This window comes from Erpetoichthys calabaricus, chromosome 12, assembly GCF_900747795.2.
Source record: "Erpetoichthys calabaricus chromosome 12, fErpCal1.3, whole genome shotgun sequence".
Taxonomy (NCBI): domain Eukaryota; kingdom Metazoa; phylum Chordata; class Cladistia; order Polypteriformes; family Polypteridae; genus Erpetoichthys; species Erpetoichthys calabaricus.
In genome coordinates this window covers 146,825,878-146,851,466 of record NC_041405.2, presented here as the reverse complement: position 1 = coordinate 146,851,466, position 25,589 = coordinate 146,825,878, and the positions used below count along the sequence as shown (strand labels likewise).

General features: G+C 40.4%; 2 protein-coding genes across 2 annotated transcripts in view; one reads left to right on the top strand and one right to left on the bottom strand.

Moving 5' to 3' along the window:
- rab8a (RAB8A, member RAS oncogene family) overlaps positions 1–6,369 on the top strand; it is a 69,454-nt gene extending 63,085 nt beyond the window's left edge. The window contains exon 8 of the mRNA XM_028816514.2: positions 4,059–6,369. Coding sequence (XP_028672347.1) covers positions 4,059–4,148 — 90 coding nt within the window. The 3' untranslated portion in view covers positions 4,149–6,369. The remainder of the gene's footprint in view (positions 1–4,058) is intronic.
- A 5,125-nt stretch (positions 6,370–11,494) lies between these two features.
- Positions 11,495–24,939, bottom strand: fam32a (family with sequence similarity 32 member A). The gene is made up of 4 exons (XM_028816512.2): positions 24,577–24,939; positions 19,929–20,070; positions 16,577–16,630; positions 11,495–11,814 (listed from the first exon to the last, which is right to left on the bottom strand). Exons 1-4 carry the CDS (start codon positions 24,648–24,650, stop codon positions 11,746–11,748), a joined length of 339 nt encoding a protein of 112 aa, XP_028672345.1. The 5' UTR covers positions 24,651–24,939; the 3' UTR covers positions 11,495–11,745.
- Positions 24,940–25,589: the final 650 nt, after the last annotated feature.

Genomic DNA, 25,589 nt, shown 5'->3' with positions numbered 1-25,589 from the left:
ACAAACAGGAGTCTAAACAGAACCAAAGTAGGTAACTAGTTTGCTGGCTGATGAAGGAAGATGGTAGGAAGGGACGGGTCCAGGAGGACAGACACCGCAGATGACATCACTGATGGTAGGGCCGTCAATCACCTTCTGCAGAAGTAGAAAGAGAGAAGGGATCAGAGAACAGCGCCACCCTCTGGCTCGGTGGGTAACAGAGCCTTTAGCTGTCTCCCATGCGCACACATGTGACAATACACACTGTATATATAATATGCATCTTGGGTGAGTTCCTATCACCAGGTTTGACAGTTTTGATCATAATGAAATAGCTTTGCTGGGAAAAATAAAAAGATGGTTCATTGATTTTAATAAACCCTTAAAATCAATAGAAGATCCACCCATTTTTCGAACCTCTTATTCAGCTTAAGAGTAGCAAAATGCCATATCACTCACAATTTTTTTGTGAATTTCTCCTTGGGATTAATAAAGTATCTATCTATCTATCCATCCATCCATCCATCCATCCATCCATCCATACCATTGCTTTAATAATCCGGCTGTGCATGCAAGAGCTGGCTCCTGTTTGGCAGTACTTTGATTTGCACACATGTTCAGTTGGTTACAAGAGTCTCTGACTGTGGACGACTCAATGCTGTTAACATTTATGTATGCCATTTGTATTGTATTCTTGAGAAATTGTGGATAAAAGCCCCACAGACTCCACCGTTTTAATTTGGCACACTAATGTCTGTTTTACCCAATGGCATTCAAGCCCTCTGCTTATGGTGTACAAAAAAATGTGCATTATATTTGGGGAAAAAAATGTGAACTCGTACCTCACCCTTCCTTTCTGCAGATGACTATTTCATGTCATCGACATACCTCGGAAGTCCACACTCTTGGTTTTTTTTTTCGAGTATTTGGTGCTATGATATTTTAGATATTGCAGCACCAAGATTTGCTTACCCCTTTAACTTTAATAAATACAGCCATTCAGTTCATCAGTCATATGACAAAACCTTAGCATATGTTAAGAAGTGCCTGTGTGCCACAAGTCTGTAGCTTGAGAAATAAAGCTAGGCAGAAAGAACAAACAGATTGTACTTTGTAAATCCAGAGATGAATACAGCACAATGGAAGGATATTTTGTCACTTGTCTCACTTTTGCAGAAACAAATAATGACGTTACAGTACAGGATGCAACACAGCAAAAGCAAGCAAGTTACTAAAGAGAGCAGCGACAGTTAAAAATAAAGCAATGGCCACTCCCCATGTCTTGGGATGGGCTCCATCCTCCTTGAATTGGATGAGACAGGTCTGAGAATGTTGTGTTATGAATCATTTTAAATCTCCACATGCAAGACTCTACATGCATTGTAGTGTTGCAAACCTCAGTTTCATTATAAAATGTCTACTGTGGGTGCGCTTCAACAACATGAATTCCAATACATTGTATGTACGGAATATGGCCCCCATAAAAAGTATTTCCTTCCTTAGATGTTTTCACATTTTATTGTTCTACAACATTGAATCTCGGTGGATTTAATTTGACTTTTGTGGCAGTGATCAACTCTAGAATGTCAAAGTGAAAGCAGACCTCTACAAAGTGATCTAATCATAAATCTAAATCTCATAAGTTTTCACCCCCTTAGTACGACACCCTTAAATCCTCAGTGGTTTTAGTCGTCACTTAATTAGTTCAGTGGAGGTCATCAGTCTGGTGTTTCACTTGACCGTCATCTAAATGCACCAGAATGTAGAAGGGCCAGCTTGTGTGGTAGTCTAACCTACATAGTGAAGACACAAGAACACTGCAAGGAACTCTTATGAAAAGCACAAGTCAGGGAGCGGCTGGAGGAGAGAAAACATCCGGGTCACTGAATATTCAGTTAAATGAGTTATTGAAGAAATGGAAAGAGTGGGCAGAATTGGAAATGTGATGGAGCTGACCGTCTGCAAAAGCTGAGTGACCGTGCAAATAATTAGTTAATTTTTTGCATTTATATAGCGCTTTTCTCACTACTCAAAGCGCTCAGCAGTTGCAGGTTAAGAGCCTTGCTCAAGGGCCCAACAGAGCAGAGTCTCCTTTTGGCATTTTGCAGGATTCAAACCGGCAACCTTCCGATTGCCAGTGCAGATCCCTAGCCTCAGAGCCACCACTCCGCCTATTGATAAGTAGATGAGTGAGGGAGAACGGCCACCTAGAGAACTCTGGGAACTCTGCAGTGGCTGACACTGGAGAGACTGTGCAGTCAACTCTCTCAGCTTTATGGAAGTGTGGCAAAAAGCTACTTTAAAACGAAGAAAATGCACATGACATCTAGACAAGTGTTTATCAGAAGACAGGTGGGAGAGTGTGAAGTCAGCTGGAAGAAGCTTCAATTGTCTAATGAGCTTTTTTGGCCATCAGACTAGACACCACGTTTTGAACACTGCACATTCTCAAAAACACACCGTCCCCACTGGGAAGCAGGGTGGTGGCAGTGTCTGGTAGTGAGGAAGCTTCTCTGCAACAGGCCCTGGAAGGCTTGTGAGGGGAAAAAGAAAGCAGAAAATGTGGAGGAAAAGCTGATGCAGTCGGCAAGAAACCTGCACCTTGGGAGAAGATTTGTTTTCCAGCATGTAAACGGCTCCAAAGCAGAACAACCAAAGCTAAACTGGAGTGGCTTCAAAACAACAATGTGAATGTCGTGGAGAGGCAGAGTCCAGATCTCAATCCAGTGAAGAACTTGAGGTGGGACTTGATAAAGGCTGTTCACTCACGGTCATCATGACACTTGGCAGAGCTGAGCAGTTTAGCAAAGAAGAACGAGGGAGAAATGGCAGAGTGGAGATAGAGAAAGAGAGACCAGAGCACACAGACTAAAGGCTATCGTGGCAGCCACCTAATAAATACTGGGTGAATACTTACGCAATCGGTTATTTTGTCTTTTAGATTTAGCGAGGAAAATGACACCTTTTATTGGCAAACTAAAAAGATTACAATAGGCAAACTTTCAAGGGGACTCTAGGCCCTGCAGTCCCCTCGAAAGCTGAAATATTGTAATCTTTTTAGTCAGCCATTTAAAGGTGTCATTTTGCTTGACCTGGGTTCGCTTCCCAGGTCCTCCCTGCGTGGAGTTTGCATGTTCTCCCCGTGTCTGCGTGGGTTTCCTCCCACAGTCCAAAGACATGCAGGTTAGGTGGATTGGTGATTCTAAATTGGCCCTAGTGTGTGCTTGGTGTGTGTGTGTTTGTGTGTGTCCTGCGGTGGGTTGGCACCCTGCCTGGGATTGGTTCCTGCCTTGTGCCCTGTGTTGGCTGGGATTGGCTCCAGCAGACCCCCGTGACCCTGTGTTCGGATTCAGCGGGTTGGAAAATGGATGGATGGATGGATTTTGCTTGACTTCTCATTACATCCATAATGGCTAACATGGTACAACACCCTAGTGGTTTAGATTTGGAATTCATTCAGACCACTTTAAAAATCTGTCTTTTTTTACTTTAATGTCAAAGTCTTTTTATGTTCATCACAGTGAAAAAAGCCAAATAAACTCTGCCGAGATTGCACTGTGTAACGATAAAATGTGAAAACAACCATTGAGGTGAGGACTTTTTAAAGGCACTGACTGCATCATGTTGTGTGTATCGGCACACAGTGCATTTCAGGAAGGTGTGTACGCATTTGCTGATGTAAATCTCCATGCAGTGTAGGTGGATCTCGGTTTAGTGTTTGGTGGATAACCTCAAGTCCTATTAATTCCAAATCCTGTGCCGGTGGAGTGAGGTAATGTCCAGTATAACAATAATTCTTTAATTCTTTGCATTTGTATAGCGCTTTTGTCACTACTCAAAGCGCTCAGCAATTACAGGCTAAGGGCCTTGCTCAAGGGCCCAACAGAGCAGTCTCTCTTTTGGCATTTATGGGATTTGAACCGGCAACCTTCCGATTGCCATTGCAGATCCCTAGCCTCAGAGCTAGCCCACCACTCCGCCGGTGTAACACCTCAGCCCATCAGTATCGTCTAGTTTCCAGTTTAGCAGAGACCATTGCATGACACTATTAACATCCTTTTTTTTGTTTGGCTTTTCAGGAAGGAAACAGCCCGCTGGGAAGCAACCAGGAAGTGAAGATCACCGAGCACCAGAAGAAAAGCAGCATTTTCCGATGCTCCTTACTGTGAGAGACATGGCCTTTACACTGAGCCCCCCTTTGGGGGTCCTCCCAACTGGATCTGCACTTTCCCACAAGTGCGCACTCTGCCTCTCACCAGCCTGAAACCAACCACACCCAAACTCTCATCCCTCACTCCCCACCACCTCCCACCCACCCACCCCCCCCAAGAGGATGGCCACAACATTCCTGAGCACCGACTGAGGGCTCTGCTGGAGGAGCTGCCGTTCCTTTTGTCACTTGTGCAGTAGGCCGTAATCATTTGTTTTTTTATTTTTATCCCAAATTTGGATGGCTAGTCTTGACAATCATGACCACGTTATCAGTGTATTTCTATTTTGTACATCACATTCCCCCCCAAGGCATCACCCGGCTGGCTTACTTTTCTTGTTTATGCTGTGATCAAGAGTCTTCTATTTTTGTAGTCTTAACGTAACTAATGAACACAAGCGGCACGTTCCATATTGGTGTTGGTGTAGAAACTTTTCCGGTCTGCTGAGCCATAGCTAAGCTCATCCTTCTAGAGCACTGAACCCACGTTATGATTGTGCTTAAATGTCTTTGGTTTTCTTGCACACTTTGTGGGGTCTCTCTGTTGGTCAGGGTTGACAGCTTCTGGACCATATTGTCACAATACGCAAACCGCCATTACGCAATTTTTGAAACCAGAAGCCACAACCCAGTACAGGTGCCCTCATGTAGATTACTGAAGAATGAGTGGCAGGTTCCTAGTAGGCGTGCAAGTGGCTGTAATGTTAAATACCCAAATTCCCATCTCCATTTAATTTGTCTTCCTCTGCTGCTGGTTATCTGGTCCAAGGGCGCAATACTGTCCATCGTAATTCAGGGTGCTCTGAAGCACTTTAGGATCTTGATGGCATTTATTTATTAATTAATTTTTTGTAAATGTATCTGCTGATTCACCTAAAACATCATGTTATGCTTGATAAGTGGAACGTGGACAAGCAGCTACCAGGCTCTGCTCATCTTAGCTCGTGGTTCGGAGTTTTAAGTTGTGTGACCTGATGAGGAAGCCATTCTGTCCTCCACCACAGCCAAAGGGCAGACTTTCCTTAAAAACCTGAGAGGAGGACAACAGCCCCATTTTTGTCATCTTGCCCGATTTTACAGCCAGTGGCATAGGACTTCTTATTATTTTAGGTAATGATCAGTGATGGCACATCATCAGCACATGGTACCTGAAGAAAAACACTTTTTTTTTGCCATTTTGATGGGGATTGAATCTTTTGAAAATAAAGCATATAGTAACTTGAATTCTTGAAAATTTCAATTGCTTTTAATTTTCTTTGCTCTTAACCCCAAATTAAAAGACCGGATTGTGGGCATTTCTTCTTATGTAATTCTGATGAGTTAACAAAATATTCTGTACCCGGTCCATGCCTTCGGTGACAGATTTCACTCATTTTTATAGGACACGATGTGAAGCTGATGCATGGATCAGGCGTTGGGGCTCAGTAGGTGACACCCCAATACCTGGGGATGCTTTAGGAGCCAAATTGGTACAACATCTGAGCAACTAGGCTGGGGAACTCGTCACTGCAGAGCTTGGGGCCTGCCTGGCATTTGTGTTACTGTAACCTAATGGGGTTGGGGGGGGGGGGATTGGGGTAATCCATTCCAGTTAAATTCATACCCCCTTTGCTATCTTGGAGAAGTTTGAGGGGGGCAGTGTTATAACTTGGAGAATTTCATATCCCCATTCCGAGTTTTGCTCAATTATAGGTAGTTGATAAAGCACAGCAATCAGTTTCTTCTTGACCGGTTGGCATCTACAGTACGTTTGCCATCAGTTGCATTCATGCTAGTAAATGCGCTTCACTTTGTTGCTTTGCAGGTGGTGTCCTGTTCTTGCTAATACTTCTCTTAACCTTCCCGTCACCATTTTAGTAGACGTTTGGGGGTGGCTGGGTTGTGAACAAGCTCCTGGTGAAGCTATTAAGTGACTCAGTGGAATTCCACTATTGGGGTCAGATCTCATCCGTGGGGAGGGGGAACTATTGGTTAAAATTATATAAATATATATATTTTTTCTAACAAAACATATCATTGACATTCCTTGGGCTTGACCACTTTGTGGGCAGAACTGTATTTTGAAATCAAAATTGTAAATAAGTTACAATTGATCCTATTATACTTTCTTATTCATCTACAGCTTTGTAGATACCTGTACTTTGATTTATTAAAACATGATTCTTTTAAAAAAAAAAAAAGTTGTGTGCATTTTGTTTGCTGCATTGTCCTTAACTGTCATCACTAAACAACTGTCTTCTTTCTTGTTTTTAAAGTAGATGAATACATAGAGGCAATTATGTGACTTGGAAAACCATAAAGGGCCTTCAAGAACAACACGCCTAACAAAAAAGGAGTGAAGCCTACTTGACGTTACCAGATAAGCCAGTTGTTCCGTTTTTTAGTTTGTGACAATTTAATATAAAACATATAAAGGAATATTTTATCCAAAAATTAGACATTTTTAATGTTAACTCATAGTTTGTAGTGGTGGGCGAGGAAAAAAATATATAATCTCCTATTTTTGTGGAGAGACAGTGCTGCCTCCACACAGTAAGGAGACCGGGTTCATATCAAGGGTGCTTCCTGCATGGAGTTGGCATGTTCTCCCCGTGTCTGCCTATGTTTCCTTCAAGACATGCAGGTTAGGTGGATTGGTGACGGTAACTTTACAGAAGCTCTGTATCTATGTATTTATTTAAAGAGCTTCTATAAAAAGCCAAATTTTACCCTGGGAACAAAAAAAGTATATAGTGCCTTATCAATCTATCTGTATATCTATTATATAGTGCTTTATCTATTATATACTGTAGTGCCTTATCAACCTCTCTATCTATCTCATATAGTGCCTTTCATGTCTATCAGTCTGTCTGAGGCATCCTGACTTCCCTGATGTTGTGGGATTTTCCCTGAAACCCCAAGGGGGAAAAGGATGTCCTTTGGACGGTCTTATATAGTGCCTTTCATATCTATCTATCTGTCATATAGTGCCTTTCATATCTATCTATCTATCATATAGTGCCTTTCATATCTATCTGTCTATCTATCATATAGTGCCTTTCATATCTATCATATAGTGCCTTTCATATCTATCTATCTATCTATCTATCATAGTGCCTTTCATATCTATCATATAGTGCCTTTCATATCTATCTATCTATCTATCATATAGTGCCTTTCATATCTATCTATCATATAGTGCCTTTCACATCTATCTATCATATAGTGCCTTTCATATCTATCTATCTATCTAAATTGATGTGTATGTGTCCGCCCTGCCATAAACTGGACTGCTCCCTCCTTGCACGCTATGCTTACTGGGATATGCCCCAGCCCAGCCTCTGATCCAACTCAGGACTTAGTGGGCTTTGAAAGCAGTATAGTCTGATCGTGGAGGAAGTACATAGAGGTTCTTACTGAATGGGACCCAATACTGTTGTTTTTGAATTATTGACAGGATTCTTGACCAATGGATAAGGGGGACTGGCAGATCTTCAAGAATAGTTTATTCAATTCAAAAGCACAGCTTTATAGGAGAATTCATTAAAAAATGTAAAATGCATGTATTTTATGCTAAAATATTTAGCGTAGAAATTTATCACGGATATCTGAATTATGCAATGCAATAAGGTTTTTTTTTCTCCCTCTCATCCCCCCAGAGGAGGTTTTTTTCACATTGTTTGCCATAGTACAGTGTTAGTCACAATTGGGTTCCATTCCGTTACTGTACTTTCTCCACAAAAACATAAGCTTTTTCTCAGCTCCCACTACAAATTACAGGGCATAAATAACAATAAAATATAGCATTTTTTGGTGGAGTATTCCTTTAATCCAATGCAGGGGCACACGGGTATGGAGCTTACCCCAGTGGCATCAGGTTTAAAGACAGAAAGTGAACTCCGAGAGGATGCCAGTAACCTCACGGGGTGCACACACACACACACACCCCCAGTGGGCCAGTTGTAATCTTTGAGAATGTGAGAGGAAAACCCACACAAGCAAAATGCTTGCATGGGGATTACATAAAAAGTGTCCATAGGCTTTGAACCCAGGACACTGAGGTAAAGTGCCACACTGCAGTGTAATTGTGTCCCTAAAGACTTTCTCTTGGCACACAGAGGCTTTTATTTTCTTCGGCTGTATAGAACCCTCCATAAAGTTTGGGACATAGACACACTTTTCCTTGATTTGCCCCTGTGCTCCACAATTTAAATGTAATTACATGTGGAAATGTTTAATTATAAAAGTGTGCATTCTTACATATTATTAAAGGGTATTTTGGTTTCACCATGTAGAAATTGCAAAACTTTTTATACAGCTCCCCATGTACACCACCCATCCATCCATTCCAGGACGCCATAATGTTTGGGACGTTTGGCTTCACACGTGTTTGTGGTTCCTCAGGTGCATTAATTGCTTCATGAGAGCAAGTAGAAGAGAGCTTTTGATATCTTGTCTCGCTTCTAAGCTTCAGAAAGCATTTGATAAGGTGCCACACGAGAGGGTGGTCATCAAACTAAAAGAAGTGGCAGTTCAGGGTGATGTTTTTAGATGGGTGCAGAATTGGCTCAGACACAGGAAGCAGAGGGTGATGGTGTGAAGAACCTCATCAGAATTGGGCGATGTTAAGAGTGGTGTCCAGCAGGGGTCAGTGCTGGGGCCGCTGCTATTTTTAATAAATAGAAATGATTTAGATAGGAATATAAGTAACAAGCTGGTTAAGTTTGCAGATGATACCAAGATAGGTGGATTAGCAGATAATTTGGAATCCGTTATATCATCACAGAAGGAGTTGGATAGCAGACAGGCTTGGGCAGATTTGTGGAAGATGAAATTTAATGTCAGTAAATGTAAAGAATTACACATAGGAAGTAAAAATGTAAGGTTTAAATACACAATGGGCAGTCAGAAAATTGAGAGTCCACCTTATGAGAAGGTTTTAGGAGTCATGGTGGACTCTAAGCTATCGACTTCTCAACGGTGTTCAGAAGCCATTAAGAAGGCTAACAGAATGTCAGGTTTTATAGCACCTTGATGTGTGGAGTCCAAGTCACAGGAGGTTCTGCTCAGGCTTTATAACACACTGGGGAGGCCTCATCTGGAGTCCTGGGTGCAGTTTGGGTCTCCAGTCTACAAAAAGTCCAGGGCTACAGGGGATGAGTTAGGAGGAAAGATTAAAAGAGCTGAGCCTTTACAGTTTATAAGAGGAGACCTGACTGACGTGTTTTAAATCATGAAGGGAATTAGTCCAGTGGATCGAGACTGTTATTTTAAAATGAGTTCATCAAGAACATGGAGACACAGTTGGAAATTTGTGAAGGGTAAATTTGACACAAACATTAGGAAGTTTTACTTCACACACAGAATGATAGGCACTTGGAATAAGCGACCAAGTAGTGTGGTAGACAGTAGGACTTTCAAAACTCGACTTGTTTTTTTTTTGGAAGAAATTAATTGGAGAGGCCTGGCGAGCTTTGTTGGGCTGAATGGCCCGTTCTCGTCTTCTGATGGGTTCCCTGAATGCTGACAGAGGATCAGAAAGCACGTTGCCAGGAATTCAGTCACAAGAACGCGAGTCTTCTTAAAAGGAAATCTCAGACTTTTACCTCCATGGATTTTTTTTTTTTTTTTTTGTTTCACTGGGGTTAAAACGTGGATTCAGCACAATGACCCTGAAACTAAACAAGAGTCGGTGGGAGCATAAAGAGTTTCTGACACCAAAGAAACTTTGTGTGCAGCAGTTGGCCAAAAACCACCACTGGGGAAACCTAAGCTTCCACAATGAAGTCATTACAGGAGGCCATCAATCAGAAACATTGTTGGAAACAATCAGCAGGCTTGTCGCTGCTTCACAATGCCACACTGTCTTGCAAATCTCAAAAAAATTAATGGCTTCTATTAGGGAATGTGGCTTCTTCAAGCTTAACCACCTACCACATGGTCTGAACCTGGCACCTCGTGATTGTTTCTCTGTAAAAATCAGGAGTGCTCTCCCCTCAACTTTGTCGTATACTCAGATATGGAGATGGATATTTGAGGAGTAAACTGCAAGACAACGATTATACCCGGGTCCTCCCTGCATGGAGCTTGCATGTTCTCCCCGTGTCTGTGTGGGTTTCCTCCCACAGTCCAAAGACATGCAGGTTAGGTGCATCGGCAATCCAAAATTGTCCCCAGTGTGTGCGCCCTGCCTTGGAGCGTCGCACAGACCTCCATGTGCTAGGCCACAGTCTGCTGAAGGCATTAATGGCACTGACTGACCTGCACGTTCCCCAGCCCTGAATCCAGTTGAGAACCTATGGGACGTTCTGTATTAGTGCACCTGATACCACAAAGCAGCACCACAAACTGCCCAGGAGCTCACTGATGCCTTGATCCAGCTCTCATCAGGAGCACACCCAGACGGCAGGCGTGCAAACAGATATGGGGGGGAGGGGCCCATAAACACTACTGAGTCATACTAGGAGTTGGCATGATGAAATTCATGCAAGTTGGACCAGCCTGGAATTTCAATTTTCGACTTTGATTTTTAGTGCGATGTTGAATCGGCCCAATTTTGGTTTTCATTGACCACTGCTATATAATTGTTTTTGACGAATTACACGGTACTATTCAGAAAAGGTTTTGCACTTGAATACTTCATTCATCAAGATCCAAAGTTTGATTTAAGTGTTACCTTTATCGTTTTTTTGGGCAGTGTACAAATATACCAGAGCTGTGCCCCAAACATGGTGCCCTAAAATGGTGGGTGGGGTCTATGAATAAAATGTGTTGTAATTTCTACAGGGTGAAGCCAAACCAAAATTAATAAAAATGCCCTTAAACAGAATGTGCACTTTAATCACATGGGAATTGACCGATTACAAATATGAAACTGTGGAGACAAAGAGAAACATGTTTTGGCTCCAAGCATGGAGGGGGCCGTGTACATACATACATCTGGGGTCTTACGTTACGCTTACTGTCTCACTCACGATGTTGGTTTTTCTGGAAATTTTGAGCTTCTATATGGACCCCACACGAGAGGGCCCCCCTTGGCCAGGGCTGGTTGTTGCCTTCAGGCTATCGATTGTGGTTGTGCTAAATCTGGTTAATGAGATTTTTACTATTTTAAACTGGGGTGGCGAGATACAAATTTATTTTTGCCATAATAAAAAAAAAAAAGCGTCCTAATCAAGGTGTCTACATACATAAGCAGAATGATAACTTTGAATGAGCTGTTCAAATAAATTATCAGCGGTACATTTGATTTAATTCTGTTGCAACCACTTGGTCAATTCTTTCAAAACATTTGTAGGAAAAAAAATAAAAAACACACGGCAACAGTTAAAATTCAAAATAAAACAATTACTTTCTCAAGCAACAAGATTGCTTATTATAATAGCCAAAGTAGTTCTTAATTTAAAGTAATCCATTTTTTCACATACTTGTCTTTTGTTTTTTCTCTGGTGATACAAATCCATCACAAAGAAAATGGTATTCCAAAACAATGTCAACTCAAGTTCAAATATGGTTTTACAAATGAAAATGACAAGACCAACAAAATAAAAACAATAACAAGATAGTCCACTTTGTCCTTATTTGGTCCAGCTGACTTTTGGGATGTCGTAGTGTTCAGTAAGCGTATCCAGATGTCTGTTGAACTCCTACATAAGATGGAGAGAGACACTTATTAATAACATAAACCATCTACCAGGGCGATGCTTATTTCAAAGCTCAGAAATCTGCAAAAGCCCAAAAGGGTATGACTTGGGAGATAACCAAAAAAAAGCAGCAACTCCTTGTAAATGTTGGACTCCCCAGATATTCAGTACCAATCTGTGACAGTTGGGTATCAGCAAGAGTGAAAGGGAAGGTCTACAGGACGGCAGAGAGACCAGCTATGTTATATGGGCTGGAGACGGTGGCACAGGAGACAGACCTGGAGGTGGAGAGTTAAAGATGCTAAGATTTGCATTGTGGGGGTCGAGGATGGACAGGATTAGAAATGAGGACATCAGAGGGTCAGCACAGGTGGGACGGTTGGGACACAAAGTCAGAGAGGCGATATTGTGTTGGTTTGGATATGTGCAGAGGAGAGATGCTGGGTATATTAGGAGAAGGATGCTAAGGATAGAGCTGACAGGGAAGAGGAGAAGAGGAAGGCCTAAGAGAAGGTTTATGGATGCGGTGAGAGAGGACATGCAGGTGATGGGTGTAACATATCAAGATAATGAGTGCAGGGAGATATGGAAGAAGATGATCCACTGTGGCGACCTCTAATGGGAGCAGCCGAAAGAAGAAGTAGTTCTAGGGAACTCCTACATAAGAAGTATATCATTATTAGTAGGTTTTATTTATAAATTTAAACATTATAAGGAAAACATGTATAACATAATAGAACAATAATAAATGCTATACTTAATCATCTAGTTGCAATTTACAAAACAATAAGATAATTCAAAGTAAAATGTCATAGAAACAAATGTAAGTACCAAAGAACTGTTCTTCTTCAAAACATAATTTACTATGCTAGTGTGAAACCTCTGCCACATTTTCACGGTTAGAAACTTCTATAAAACAGAAAACAAAAATGAAAAGAAGATGATAAATAAAACTGACTAATAAAACTAAAGGCAGGCCATGTTTTTAAAGTGCGGTAGCTGTTTGAACGAAATGTACTTGGAACAGAAATTCAATACACTCAAACAATGAAATTTAAAAACAGCGTGTGCATGAGGTGATGTGCGTCTAACTGCGTCTGACTTGGTCAACATAACCTCAATGTAACAAGTTAATAACTTTGCGATAATTATTAATAGTTTAGTCATTTTTATACATCAACATAAAAATGACTACTGATTGCTATAGAATAGCTAGAATAATATTGAAAAAACTGGGGCAAAACACCACGATTGGAGAATACACTTTCGGGGTTATGTTCAGAGAGTAAAGAATTTATCATTTTAAATTTCGTATGTGCTCTAGCAGCAGCACCTCGCAATTTGGTGCATGAAAATCGTGTGCGAACGCCTGCTCGAGCACTTTTAAAACGCATGCTGATTAGCTCGAACTGTATTTAAAAACACCCATTTTTAAGATCAAATCCTCAGACTGTTGTTCAAGTAAGATAAATAAAAAGAAACAAAAGAAATACATTGGAAAACGGGGAGAGAAGGAAAACATATAAACTTGTCATATTAACTAGTGAATCCAAACGTGCACGCTAGAAAACACATAGGATTGATGAGAGACGACTGGACTTCTCACGTTTCTTACTTGCACTAACCAGCACCAGCTAACTCCTAAGCGACACTAGCGCTAGTTGCTGTATGAGCTCTATAAATACAACTTATAATTATTATTATAAGTGAAGCACGGACAGTACTGCTGCTCATCCTAGTAGCCGTTAATACAACTAACACAAATTCGGATGTATTCCTTTTAGAGAAGGTTTATTTTCTTCACTGTTCAATTTTATTTATTCGCCACTGCTATTCATTACCATGTCTCGCCGAACCCCATTTGAGAAAAGCTGCCTTAGTGTCTATGAATCCAATCTGTCCCAGTTTTCAGGAAAAACACCTAAATTTTAAACATTTAGGATGAAACGCGGAGATGTTTTCCCAATCAACAAACAGTACAAACATGAATTCGTACAGCTTCTAATAATATGTACCTTGTGTCAGTTTCGATTTGCTCACAAGGCATAGAAACATCCTGACTCATCTTTTCAGCTCAGAAATACGCAGTCTTTTATTAACAGTGCCCTACTTTAACAAAAGAATGCGATTCTTTTGGGTCAATTTTCACCCACCATACACTTTAGTGATTTTCCATCCATCCATTTTCTAACCTGCTGAATCCGAACACAGGGTCACGGGGGTCTGCTGGAGCCAATCCCAGCCAACACAGGGCACAAGGCAGGAACCAATCCCGGGCAGGGCGCCAACCCACCACAGGACACACACAAACACACCCACACACCAAGCACACACTAGGGCCAATTTAGAATCGCCAATCCACCTAACCTGCATGTCTTTGGACTGTGGGAGGAAACCGGAGCGCCTGGAGGAAACCCACACAGACACGGGGAGAACATGCAAACTCCATGCAGGGAGGACCCGGGAAGTGAACCCGGGTCTCCTAACTGCGAGGCAGCAGCGCTACCACTGCGCCATCGTGCCGCCCACTTTAGTGATTTTATTTTACCATATCGTGTCATTTCAGGTCTGTTCCAGAGAAAGAGAGATTAGATAATCCTGAATCTCAACATCTCTCAATTTCCTCTTGCTATAGTGCAAACTTGCTTCAGGGGATTAGCTGGCTTCAGAATACCACAGTCCAATTGGCTCACTCAATTCTGGATAGGTTGATTCGGATTAACGTGTGCGTTCACGGCAAAATTTACAAGCCCTTATGAGTCGAGTGTTGAGCAGCCTATCTGCTACGGACTACACGTCTGAGAAACAGAGGGAACGGCCTTCCACGCCAGAAGGGCAAAAGGTGCTGATGGTAGTGAATCAGGATAATCAGCATATCCTCCAAATGCGGAACAAAACAGCAACGAGACACCACAAAGGAAAGGGCGTCGAGAGTGAATGTGTAAAAGAGTTAATCAGTGAAATACATGTAAACTTTGTGCAGTAAATTATTGTTCTGAGCAAAATGTACCCTAAACAATAATTACTCTACTTGAAATGTTTCATTCATTTCAAGCATGCATTGTATTCAGTTTTTGCACTTTTAATACCATCAAAAAAGTGTAAGCCCCAAGACGAAGTGTTCAGCACATTACATGCTGAACATTACAGAAGACTCACAGGACCCACTCTGAATGGTTACCCTGTTCAGTCAGGAGATCCTGGATATTTAGCCTCAACATTTGGACAATAATTATGATGCATGGCATCACATTTGTTAAGAATTAATATGAAGACTCATTAATATTTGTAATGAGAATGATATATATTCTATATATACATATTGTAAAAGCCATCAGCCAAATGAACTACACTACAAGGCAGAAGAAATATGGCTGCCTTATTCTGTTTCAGAACCCAAATTGTAACTGCATTAATAAGCATATTGGGTGTAGGTACCCACTGAAGAGCGCAGTCTTAAGAAGCATTGCTTTGAAAAGTGAAGGACTCCATAGAAGGATTCAAGGTGGGCAGCTTGTTCCACCAGCAAGTGTATTAACAGTTATCATGGCTAAAATATGTTGTAGTTGTTTAAATCTGATTGCCCTATGTGCAACTCTGTGGAATTCCTCTTTGATGGTGGTTATTTATTTCTGTCTTAGGAATCCAGCCTATCTGTGAGCAGACACCGCTGTAAAGTTAGGAATACTTTTGCAATTGCTTTGCCAATATGTGTGGCTTTTCCAATTTTGTGAAGAAAATCAGCCATTACAGGAAAAAGAAAAAGATGGGAAACGTCCATGATTTGCATCAATGTCATCAAAACACCACCTATCACATATTTTAGCAGGCTGCTGAAATATATTATAGCCTTGGGTGTAAAACAGTAACATTAATGCAAACAGCTCTCTCAGCATGCCAGAATGTCTGACTGGGGTCCAGTTAAACATTTTTCTGGCCAGGATTTGGTGAAGGAGTTGTGCTTCTGTGTCGACTGTTCCTTCAGGGACGGGGAATGACATTGTCAACCTTTTGTTGGCTTTTTCTGCTTCTTAACTAGTGCAGCTGGAATCAGCATTTCTGACAGGACATTTACAGCCTTTGATCTTATGACTGAATGCTGGGCTCCTTAATTATTGTAACCTAAAAGCATCACTCCATCACATTAATCCTGCTATCTAAAGTAGGTTTGTTTCAGAGCATTGGTTGCCCCAGTAAAAGAGGTGGATTTTTGTTAAATCTGTCTTTCTGGATTAGGCAAATCCTAACTCCATTCCAAAAAGCAGAATCGGTGAGTTATCTGCATTTTTGGCCTCACAGATCGCAGAATCGGCGAGTTATCTATATTTTTGGCCTCACAGATCATGTAATTCTGGCTTATAACGCAGGCTTGCCTACACACAGATTATCTGGAATAAAATTTGCCCAATTTCTGTGAATCCTGACTTACTTTAACCGGTTTTCACACTAATCCTGCTGTCTAGAGCAGACCCGTTTTAAAAGTTAGGGTCATCGGTAGTACAAGACAGTCAATATAAAATAGGCTTGGGGTGAAACATCACAAATCCAGGACACCTAGAAAGGGATGTCAAAAAATCGGGTCAAAACAAAACCCTCCAGACACAGCACTGAGTCGACACTTGAACACGTTGTTAGGGATTAAAGAAAAAACATTGTTTATTCGTGGCCTGGAACAAGAATGGAATTAACTGACAATCTTAAAACAGTATTAAAATCAGCTTTTAGTATAATGAAATCTATGTTCTAAAAATTAATGGTACAATACCTCAACTCTTCTTTTGTGAGTTTTAGATGCTTTGTTCAATATTCTCTCCATTTGCTGTAAATAAAAAACACAAAAGACGTCCTTAAGACGTGTACACACAAAAAATGCATCTATCTGTTCATCTCTGTAATAAAAATGACAAATTTATGTTCTTCAAGATATATTTACAAAGTGTGAGGTGGTACCCAGAAGACGTTGCCAGAAGCAAGAGCACCACAAGGTTGTGGATGCAAGTCTCCAGACACCCACTGAGATGCAGAGATGACATCAGCAAAAATGGTCCTAAATATGCCAGTGTGGGCGAGTCAGCCCAACAGATCAATAAGGTCCAGGAGCCACGATTAAGACTCAGAAATGTGGCAGGTTTATTATTTGATGTTAATTTTGTACCTGATTTTCTGCCCCTTTTGTGCATCACATTCTGTAGTTTGTAGCTTTTGCCTCTTGTATTCTGTGTGTGCAGGTTTGACACAAGGGATGCACTCCTATCACAAACGTGTAGAGTTGTTATCACATTTGAAACAGGTATTGGTGTTGGATAACTGTGAAACTGGCCTGGAGAGACTTACTGGGCCTTGTACCACTATAGAACTGAAACTGAGAAACTTCAACCCTGCTCATGTTCCCTTTATGTTTTCACTGTGTTATAATCTCAGTCTAAATATATAACTTGTTGTGTTTTTATTGTTTTGTACTTGTGCCTTTTTATACGAGGTGAGACACAAAAAATAACAGAATTAGTAAAAAAAAAAAAAAAAATTGTATATATTATATATATATATATATATATATATATATATATATATATATATAATATATATATATATATATATATATATATATATATATATATACACACACACACACAGTATACACAGTCATATGAAAAAGTTTGGGAACACCTCTTAATTCCTTGGATTTTTGTTTATCGTTGGCTGAGCTTTCAAAGTGGCAACATCCTTTTAATACATGACGTGCCTTATGGAAACAGTAGTATTTCAGCAGTGATATTTAGTTTATTGGATTAACAAAAAATATGCTATATGCATCATAACAAAATTAGACAGGTGCATAAATTTGGGCCCCCCAACAAAGATATGACATCAATACTTAGTTGAGCCTCCTTTTGCTAATATAACAGCCTCTAGACGCTGTCCTCCTATAGCCTTTGATGAGTGTCTGGATTCTGGATGGAGGTATTTTTGACCATTCTTCCATAGAAAATCTCTCCAGTTCAGTTACATTTGATGGCTGCCGAGCATGGACGGCCGGCTTCAAATCATCCCATAGATATTTCGATGATATTCAAGTCAGGGGACTGTGACGGCCATTCCAGAACATTGTACTTCTCCCTCTGCATGAATGCCTTTGTAGATTTCGAACTGTGTTTTGGGTCATTGTCTTGTTGGAATATCCAACCCCTGCGTAACTTCAACTTTGTGACTGATGCATGAACATTATCCTGAAGAATTTGTTGATTCTGAGTTGAATTCATCCGACCCTCGACTTTAACAAAGGTCCCAGTCCCTGAACTAGCCACACAGCATGATGGAACCTCCACCAAATTTTTATTGGAATGCGGTCTTCTTCCGCAATGCAAAGCGCATTTTGTTATGTCTAAATAACTCAATTTTTGTCTCATTAGTCCAAAGCACTTTGTTCCAAAATGAATCTGGCTTGCCTAAATGAGCATTTGCATACAACAAGCGACTATGTTTGTGGCGTGAGTGCAGAAAGGGCTTCTTTCTCATCACCCTGCCATACAGATGTTCTTTGTGCTGAACTGTAGAACGATGTACAGATACACCATCTGCAGCAAGATGTTCTTGCAGGTCTTTGGATGTGATCTGTGGGTTGTCTGTAACCATTCTCACAATCCTCCACATATGCCATTCCTGTATTTTTCTTGGCCTGCTAGACCTGCTGGGTTTAACAGCAACTGTGCCTGTGGCCTTCCATTTCCTGGTTCCATTCCTTACAGTTGAAACTGACAGTTTAAACCTCTGAGATAGCTTTTTGTAGCCGTCCCCTAAACCACGATACTCAACAATCTTTGTTTTCAGATCTTTTGAGAGTTGCTTTGAGGATCCCATGCCGTCACTCTTCAAAGGAGAGTCAAAGGGAAGCACAACTTGCAATCGACCACCTTAAATACCTTTTCTCATGATTGGACACACCTGTCTATGAAGTTCAAGGCTTAACAAGCTAATCCAACCAATTTGGTGTTGCAAGTAATCAGCATTGAGCAGTGACAGGCATTCAAATCAGCAAAATTACAAGGGGGCCCAAATTGTTGCACAGCCAGTTTTTCACATTTGATTTAATTTCATACAACTAAATACTGCTTCACTAAAAACCTTTGTTCGGAAAACACCCCAGTACTCAGATGTTTCTAGGAAATGAAAGACATACCACTGTTATGTTTTTTGTTGAAAGTAAATTATTATGCAGGCTGAGAGGAGTTCCCAAACTTTTTCATACGACTGTATATTAATTGATGACTTACAGCATTCTAAACATTGTCACCTTCTATATACTCCTCCTCCCAATCTCTACACCACTCTGTACGTATCTTCCATTGATTGAAACAGTGCTGGAAGTCTTCTTGCTTGAGGCTCTTCAACAGGCTTGTCGTTTCTGTCTTCACTTCTTCCATTGAAGAAAAATGTGTTCCCTTCAAGTCACTTTTGATTTTCAGGAACAAGTAAAAATCACAGGGAGCTAAACCGGGCAAATAGGAAAGGTGATCAAGGACAGGAATGTTTTTTGTCAGTCAAAAACTGCTTTACGGAAAAAGAGAAAATTCATGAGAAATTTGATGTTGATGTGGTTTTTGATTTTTTTCACTCAACTCGTGTAGTGATTGTTGTGCAAATACTGACTGGGCTATTCACAGGATACACCTAGCCGGTTGGCGGTTTGTGAGGGCATGTAGGAGAGAGTATAGTTCTATGATTTATGTCCGGCCGACCTCCAGACGGTTTTTCAAGAAAGCCACAAGCCCAGTCTGGTTATTTTTGTGTCTCACCTCGTGGTCAGTTTTCAAGACGATATCCCAAATAAGAATTAACATTCCAAATGACATAAATAGTTCAGCACAAGTGTGCCCCATGAACGTTAGTGGAAAATTCATCAAATTTTGAAACTATGCAGAAAAGAAGGGTAGTGTGATGATTGTCTAAGGAGACTCTTTGGACCCTTGGATGCACGGTTGCTACCAACATGGTTACAGAGTGTCATAATTCACTACAGCTGTAAAGGTTCTGGCTCTAACACTTCTGTTAATGCAGATGGAGACATGAGATAGACAACTTAATTCACACAAGTGACTGAAAGGTTGGGCCTCACTCACCCGTTTCTCCTGCATCTTATCAAATGCGATCTGTGCCGGAGTCCTTTTACTCATGTAGGTTTTCTTTGTTTCCTCTTCTTTGTTAGGGTTGGTCATAATCTGTTCCAGGTGCTTCTTGCTTTCCTTTTTCTTATTCTTTTTTCTGTTAAAAAATAGATATAAACAATGAAAAGCAACCATTTGTGCTGCAAGAACTAATTTTCAGAAATGGGACCTGGTTGGCATAACTTATTGTTGGTATCAATCCAGAAATTTAATTAGATTTAAATGCTTTTCTTTGAACCCTGCCTTGTGACCAATGCTACCAGGATAGCCACTGGACCCCCAGAAACCTGAACCCAATTAAGCAGGTTTCAAAAACGATGCAATATTACTTTATCACCTAAACGTTCAGGATGGGATAACATGCACAGAGGCTGGCATGTGCCAAACAAATTATGATGAACTGTGGGGAGCGCATGGATGGTGGTGGAAAAAATTCAGCATGCAAGAGGTTTATATAATTAAAGATTTAAGCAGAACCGGACTGACAACATGTCTTTCACCCATTCACGCGTTTATAAAATTCCAGTTAATGGTCATAAGGTAATCGTTTAGAACATTCTATGCAGGAAAGCAGAAGCTTGCACTGTCAATACATAGTTACTTACTACTTATCCACTGCCTGATCTCAGAGCATGTCATTGCTCATGTTACAGAAATATGCCTCCAATAATTGTTAAGTCTGCTTAATCCCGTTCTGGGTCATATACAGTTACATGTAAATGTTTATACAGCCCTTGCCAAATTACATAATTTGCAGACATTAAGTAAAAATTAAAAATGACAACTTCAACAGCAAACAAACTAAAAACAATAACATTTTTACTAAATTTTTTATGTACAATTATGGTTTACTTAAGAAAGAAAAAAAAGCGCAACCCACCCTAATTTGGCATGATCCATTAGAAATGTAATGATTTACTTCATGATGTTTAATGTCTAAATAAATACTCATAGTTGTAACAGAAATTTGTCATTTTTCACCCTATGAAAGGGGTCCATAAAATGCTAAATCCCTAATAAAGAAGAAAAAAAAAATCAGTAACAACATATTCACAATCGGTGACCTTGAAATAATTTAAAACAATACCCCATGTGCTTATGTTTGAAATTTATCATTTTTAACCTTCTGGGAGTGCCTCTTGGAGGGTTAAGACCACTGGTAAAGAATCAAATATCAAAAATATATTTGTGATGACTCACTTCGAAATTGCATAAAACCATACTCCACATGCCTATGTTGCCAATTCCCAGTTTTGTGAAAAGAAGTAACTTTGACCCCTCGAATCCCATTATTGTTTGATGTGACCTGCACAACTTCATGACCTTCTGATCATTATTGCTGATGACACAGGTTGGTCAGAAGGGTGTAATTTTCTGCACAAAATATGGTTCAAAATGGCCTAAAAATTAGGGTTTTTCCCCCCCCCCCAGGTCTAGAGGGCCAAAATGGGGAACGCCAAAAAGCTTGACGTCTTGTATACCTAGACATCAAGCCAATTCAAATGGTATATTGCATCTGGGGGGTTTCTAGTACTGCTGAGTCATGAGGTGCAATGCAAAAAAAAAAAAAAAAGTGATGTGATTCAAAGCGTCCATCAGTAAATTCTTATGACCACATAACAAAACAGTAAATGTGGCATTTGCAAATGTTTGGGCATCCTTCAGTTATAAGGCCTTAGAACTGGTCAGGCTGTTGGCATGCATGGGCCAGTGTTCCAGTTGGAATTTATGGTGATCCCTTACCTGGCCTGGAAGTCGCCACGGATGGAAAGACTTCCCATCTGGGGTGATTGGTGCTTCCTTTCCCAGTTGGGAAACCAGATGATGGAAGGACAGAGGGCCAAATGTTCCACCAGAATGCTGGGTGGCAGCATCTCTTTAGCATAGCTCACATTTGGACACCTACCTGCAGGGCTGCATGGGAGACGTAGTTCTATAGAGGGCAGTGCCAGTAGGGTCCTTGGGTGGCACTAAAGGTAACTGCTGGGAGAAGGCTCCTCTGTCAGGCAGGGGTTCTGTGCCAGGGCTAGCTTGAAAAGGAGATCTCCGCCTCAGTAACAGTTGTTTTTGGTGTGTGGGACACCCACTACTGGTCACAACTCCTTCAGATAGACTAAGAAATTAATATAAAGTACCACCAACTTTCCAAAATGCCCCACTGTCTTCAGAGGTAACCAGTGCAATTTTGTGTACATAAACTACAATTGTCTTTGTAACTTCCAAATTTTCTTTTGCAAGAAAGACTAGCATGTCAACATGCTCTTCAGCATGCCATTGGTGGGCTGCAAATAAGCCCCAACACTCTAAAAGCTGTAAAGAACAGCTGAAAGTACATGAGCATATGGAGATGTAGCACCACTGTTTATGCAGTTATGCACAGAAAAGTTATAGTGCCTATATGTGAAATTTTAAAATCACAAGAAAGTAACAAGCAAAGGCAGCAGAGTTTAAAAAATTGAGTAGATAACAGAGCCTTGGTGCCAAACAGCGTTTCCCCTGAATGAACAGCACACAAAAGTGACCAGCAGGTAAAAATAATTGTAACCACCTAACTTGATGCATTAAACTGGCTATAAAAAGGTAAAAATAAATATCACATCTCTACTTCAAATGCTACAGTTTACAGGTTTATACTTATTAATGTTTCCGTAATTTAGAAATTAGATGCCTCTAGAAATTTTTTGTATTGACGTGCTTGTAAATATTGCCTACAGGTTTGCATATTTGTTGTGGTTTTCCACCTTTGCCACCAAGCTAATGTATTTCCAGATGGAACTCAAGTTGCCTTCTATGTCAGTAAAAGCATGCTGGTCGAAGGCTGCGACGCTGCGGAAACTGCCACCTTATTACCACCTGAGAGTGGATGGAAATGGGACTGCAACGTGACTTAATGTGAACTAGAAGTGCAATGTAGGCTAGGCTCCAGAGCTGATACTGTGTACAATGAGTATTGACGTCATTTTAAAATGTTAAAAATTCATACTTAGATATTTCGATATTTGATAACCCCAGTCCCAACCAGTTACACAATCCGGAAGACATTTTTGCCTTCGATCTCAATTGTTCAATTAGCTGTTCTTTCCTTTTCTTATGCTGCATTCAGAACATGTAGATGTGTGATTTTTACAGTTTTAAGAAATATCATTATTGTTTACTGTATCTTTCAGTATTTAACTGTCATTTTGTTTTCTTAATTCATTTTTTCTTTTGGAGTTTGCCCTTTTAATTGTATTTAACTGCTATTAACGACAAGCTGAGCAGACTACAGTGCATCAACACAGAATGCTAATGGCCAGTTGTTGTACAGTCGTGGCCAAACGTTTTGAGACTGACACAAGTTTTGGCTTTCACAAGTTTGCTGCTTCAGTGTTTTTAGATCTTTTTATCAGATGTTTCTTTGGCACCGAAACATCCTCCGAGAGCAACTTCTCCCAACCATCCAAGAACAGTTTGGTGACCAACAATGAACAATCCAGCATGATGGAGCATAGGGCCATAAGGCAAAAGTGATAACTAAGAGGCTGAGGGAACAAAATATCAAAGTTTTGGGTCCATGGCCAGGAAACTCCCCAGACGTTAATCCCATTGAGAATTTGTGGTTAATCCTCAAGAGGTGGGTGAACAAATAAAAATCCACAAATGATGACAAACTCCCAAGCACTGATTAAGCAAGAATGGGCTTCAATCAGTCAGGATTTGGCCCAGAAGTTGATTGCCAGCCTGCCAGGGCGAATTGCAGAGGTCTTGGAAAAGAAAGAGGGGCCAACACTGCAAATATTGACTCTTTGCATGAACTTGATGTCAATGTCAATAAAGGCCTTTGAAACTTATGACACTTTTGTAATTCTACTTCAGTATACAATAGAAACATCTGACAAAAAGATCTAAAAACACAGAAGCAGCAAACTTTGTGAAAACATACAGGTGTTGCTAGTAATCCGTTCAGTGAGTGTACTAGCCAGCCAGACCACTCTGGGAGGCATTAGTACTAAATCAAAGCGCCAACATTTTCATACTTAAAACGTAAAATGCCTCATTCTGTTAACTTTTCTGCTAAGTTAGTACATCTATTGGACTTCTCGCTGTTTCATCTGCCACTGTGGGTACAGAATAGGGTCTTGTGATGGCGTCTAACGTACCAAACAGGACGAATTCCAGCTTTGTGCCAAAACATTTCCTTTATTTATGTATTTATTTTAAGGAGTGGATTGACTCTGCTCAGTTTTAAGGAATAATTATTTAAATTCACACCATTTAAATCCCCTGGTTACATGAGTAGATGGCCACAATTTTTAACGTATAGCCACTTTAATCCACTTAGTTCTCCTCCGATTTTATAAGAATGTTTTGGGAAGTGGTCTAACTCAAAACTAAACAGACTAACATGGAGTAAACATCTCAACAAAAATAAATGAGCTAAATTATGAAATACCAAAACCATCCTTAAGCAGAGGTTCACTGCCGCACACTTTTCGTTGTCCGAGACGCTGAAACAAAGTCCTGAAGCCGCAGCAGGCTTCCCGACCGAACTCGTCCACTATTTGTAACTAAATAACAAAACATCAAGTTTCCAAAGACAACCCCTGTGTAAAAGCACACTTACTTCTTTCCTAATGATAAGTCACCGGCGCCTTTCATTTTTAACGCGCCCTTCTGCACATTACTGTACTCTGCCATTCTGACGACTCTTTCTCGTTGTAACAGTTGAACTTGTAAGCAGCAGCGATGGCAATAACAACAAAGCACTGTTGCTGTGACCACTTCCTGTTCACTAATTGGTATCAAAATAAAAGTAGCCAATCACGCGGTATGCGTTCCGCAACGTTATTATCAATTTATTAACTCAAAATCCTTCTGTTGCAATATTCGTTCAGTAATGTGATGCTTTTACATCCTCAAACGCCAAACGACTTTCGAGAATATTCTCTGGGAGCCTACCCGAGAGGCCGGAAATACGTCATTAATACGAAAACTCGCGGTGACTGGTAGAGGAAATGATGTTCTGCGAAAGGTACGGACGGTGGGTGATTTGAAACAAACTGTCACAGTTTTTTTTATTTCCATTTATACATTATTTTATAGCAATACACATAACAAAATATATATAATGCAACATATTCAAAGGATAACGTAATGCCAGGGGACTATTGTCATATATAACATATTTGAACTGTATATCCATCCATTTCCCAACCCGCTGAATCCGAACACAGGGTCACGGGGGTCTGCTGGAGCCAATCCCAGCCAACACAGGGCACAAGGCAGGAAACAATCCTGGGCAGGGTGCCAACTTCAACTGTATATGTATATATTAAATACACTTTTGTTTGGATAACAAATTTAATGCTTTAATTGCCTTACTATTTTTAATATTTTTGATAGAGTATATAAAAGAATTAAGGTCATCAATAAATAAATCATATTTTGGAAGTCTGATACTAAATATGTGATTTGCAAGTACTGTAATATGCAAAGTTTTATTACATAGTTACATTCTTTGTTACTTTTTGTATAACAGAATACGATATCACCATTCTCGATATTTATTGTACTATTCAAATTATTTGTCCAAAATCCATCATTAAAGCAAACCAAAACTTTTCAAATGTACACAGT

What these genes read in the sequence shown, in the direction of transcription:
- fam32a (XM_028816512.2), bottom strand. Translation starts at nt 24,650, where the DNA reads ATGGCAGAGTACAGTAATGTGCAGAAGGGCGCGTTAAAAATGAAAGGC. An exon ending in ATAAGATGCAGGAGAAACGG is followed by an intron (nt 16,631 to 19,928) that starts GTGAGTGAGGCC and finishes TTTTATTTACAG; the next exon opens with CAAATGGAGAGAATATTGAA. An exon ending in CTCACAAAAGAAGAGTTGAG is followed by an intron (nt 11,815 to 16,576) that starts GTATTGTACCAT and finishes CATCTTATGTAG; the next exon opens with GAGTTCAACAGACATCTGGA.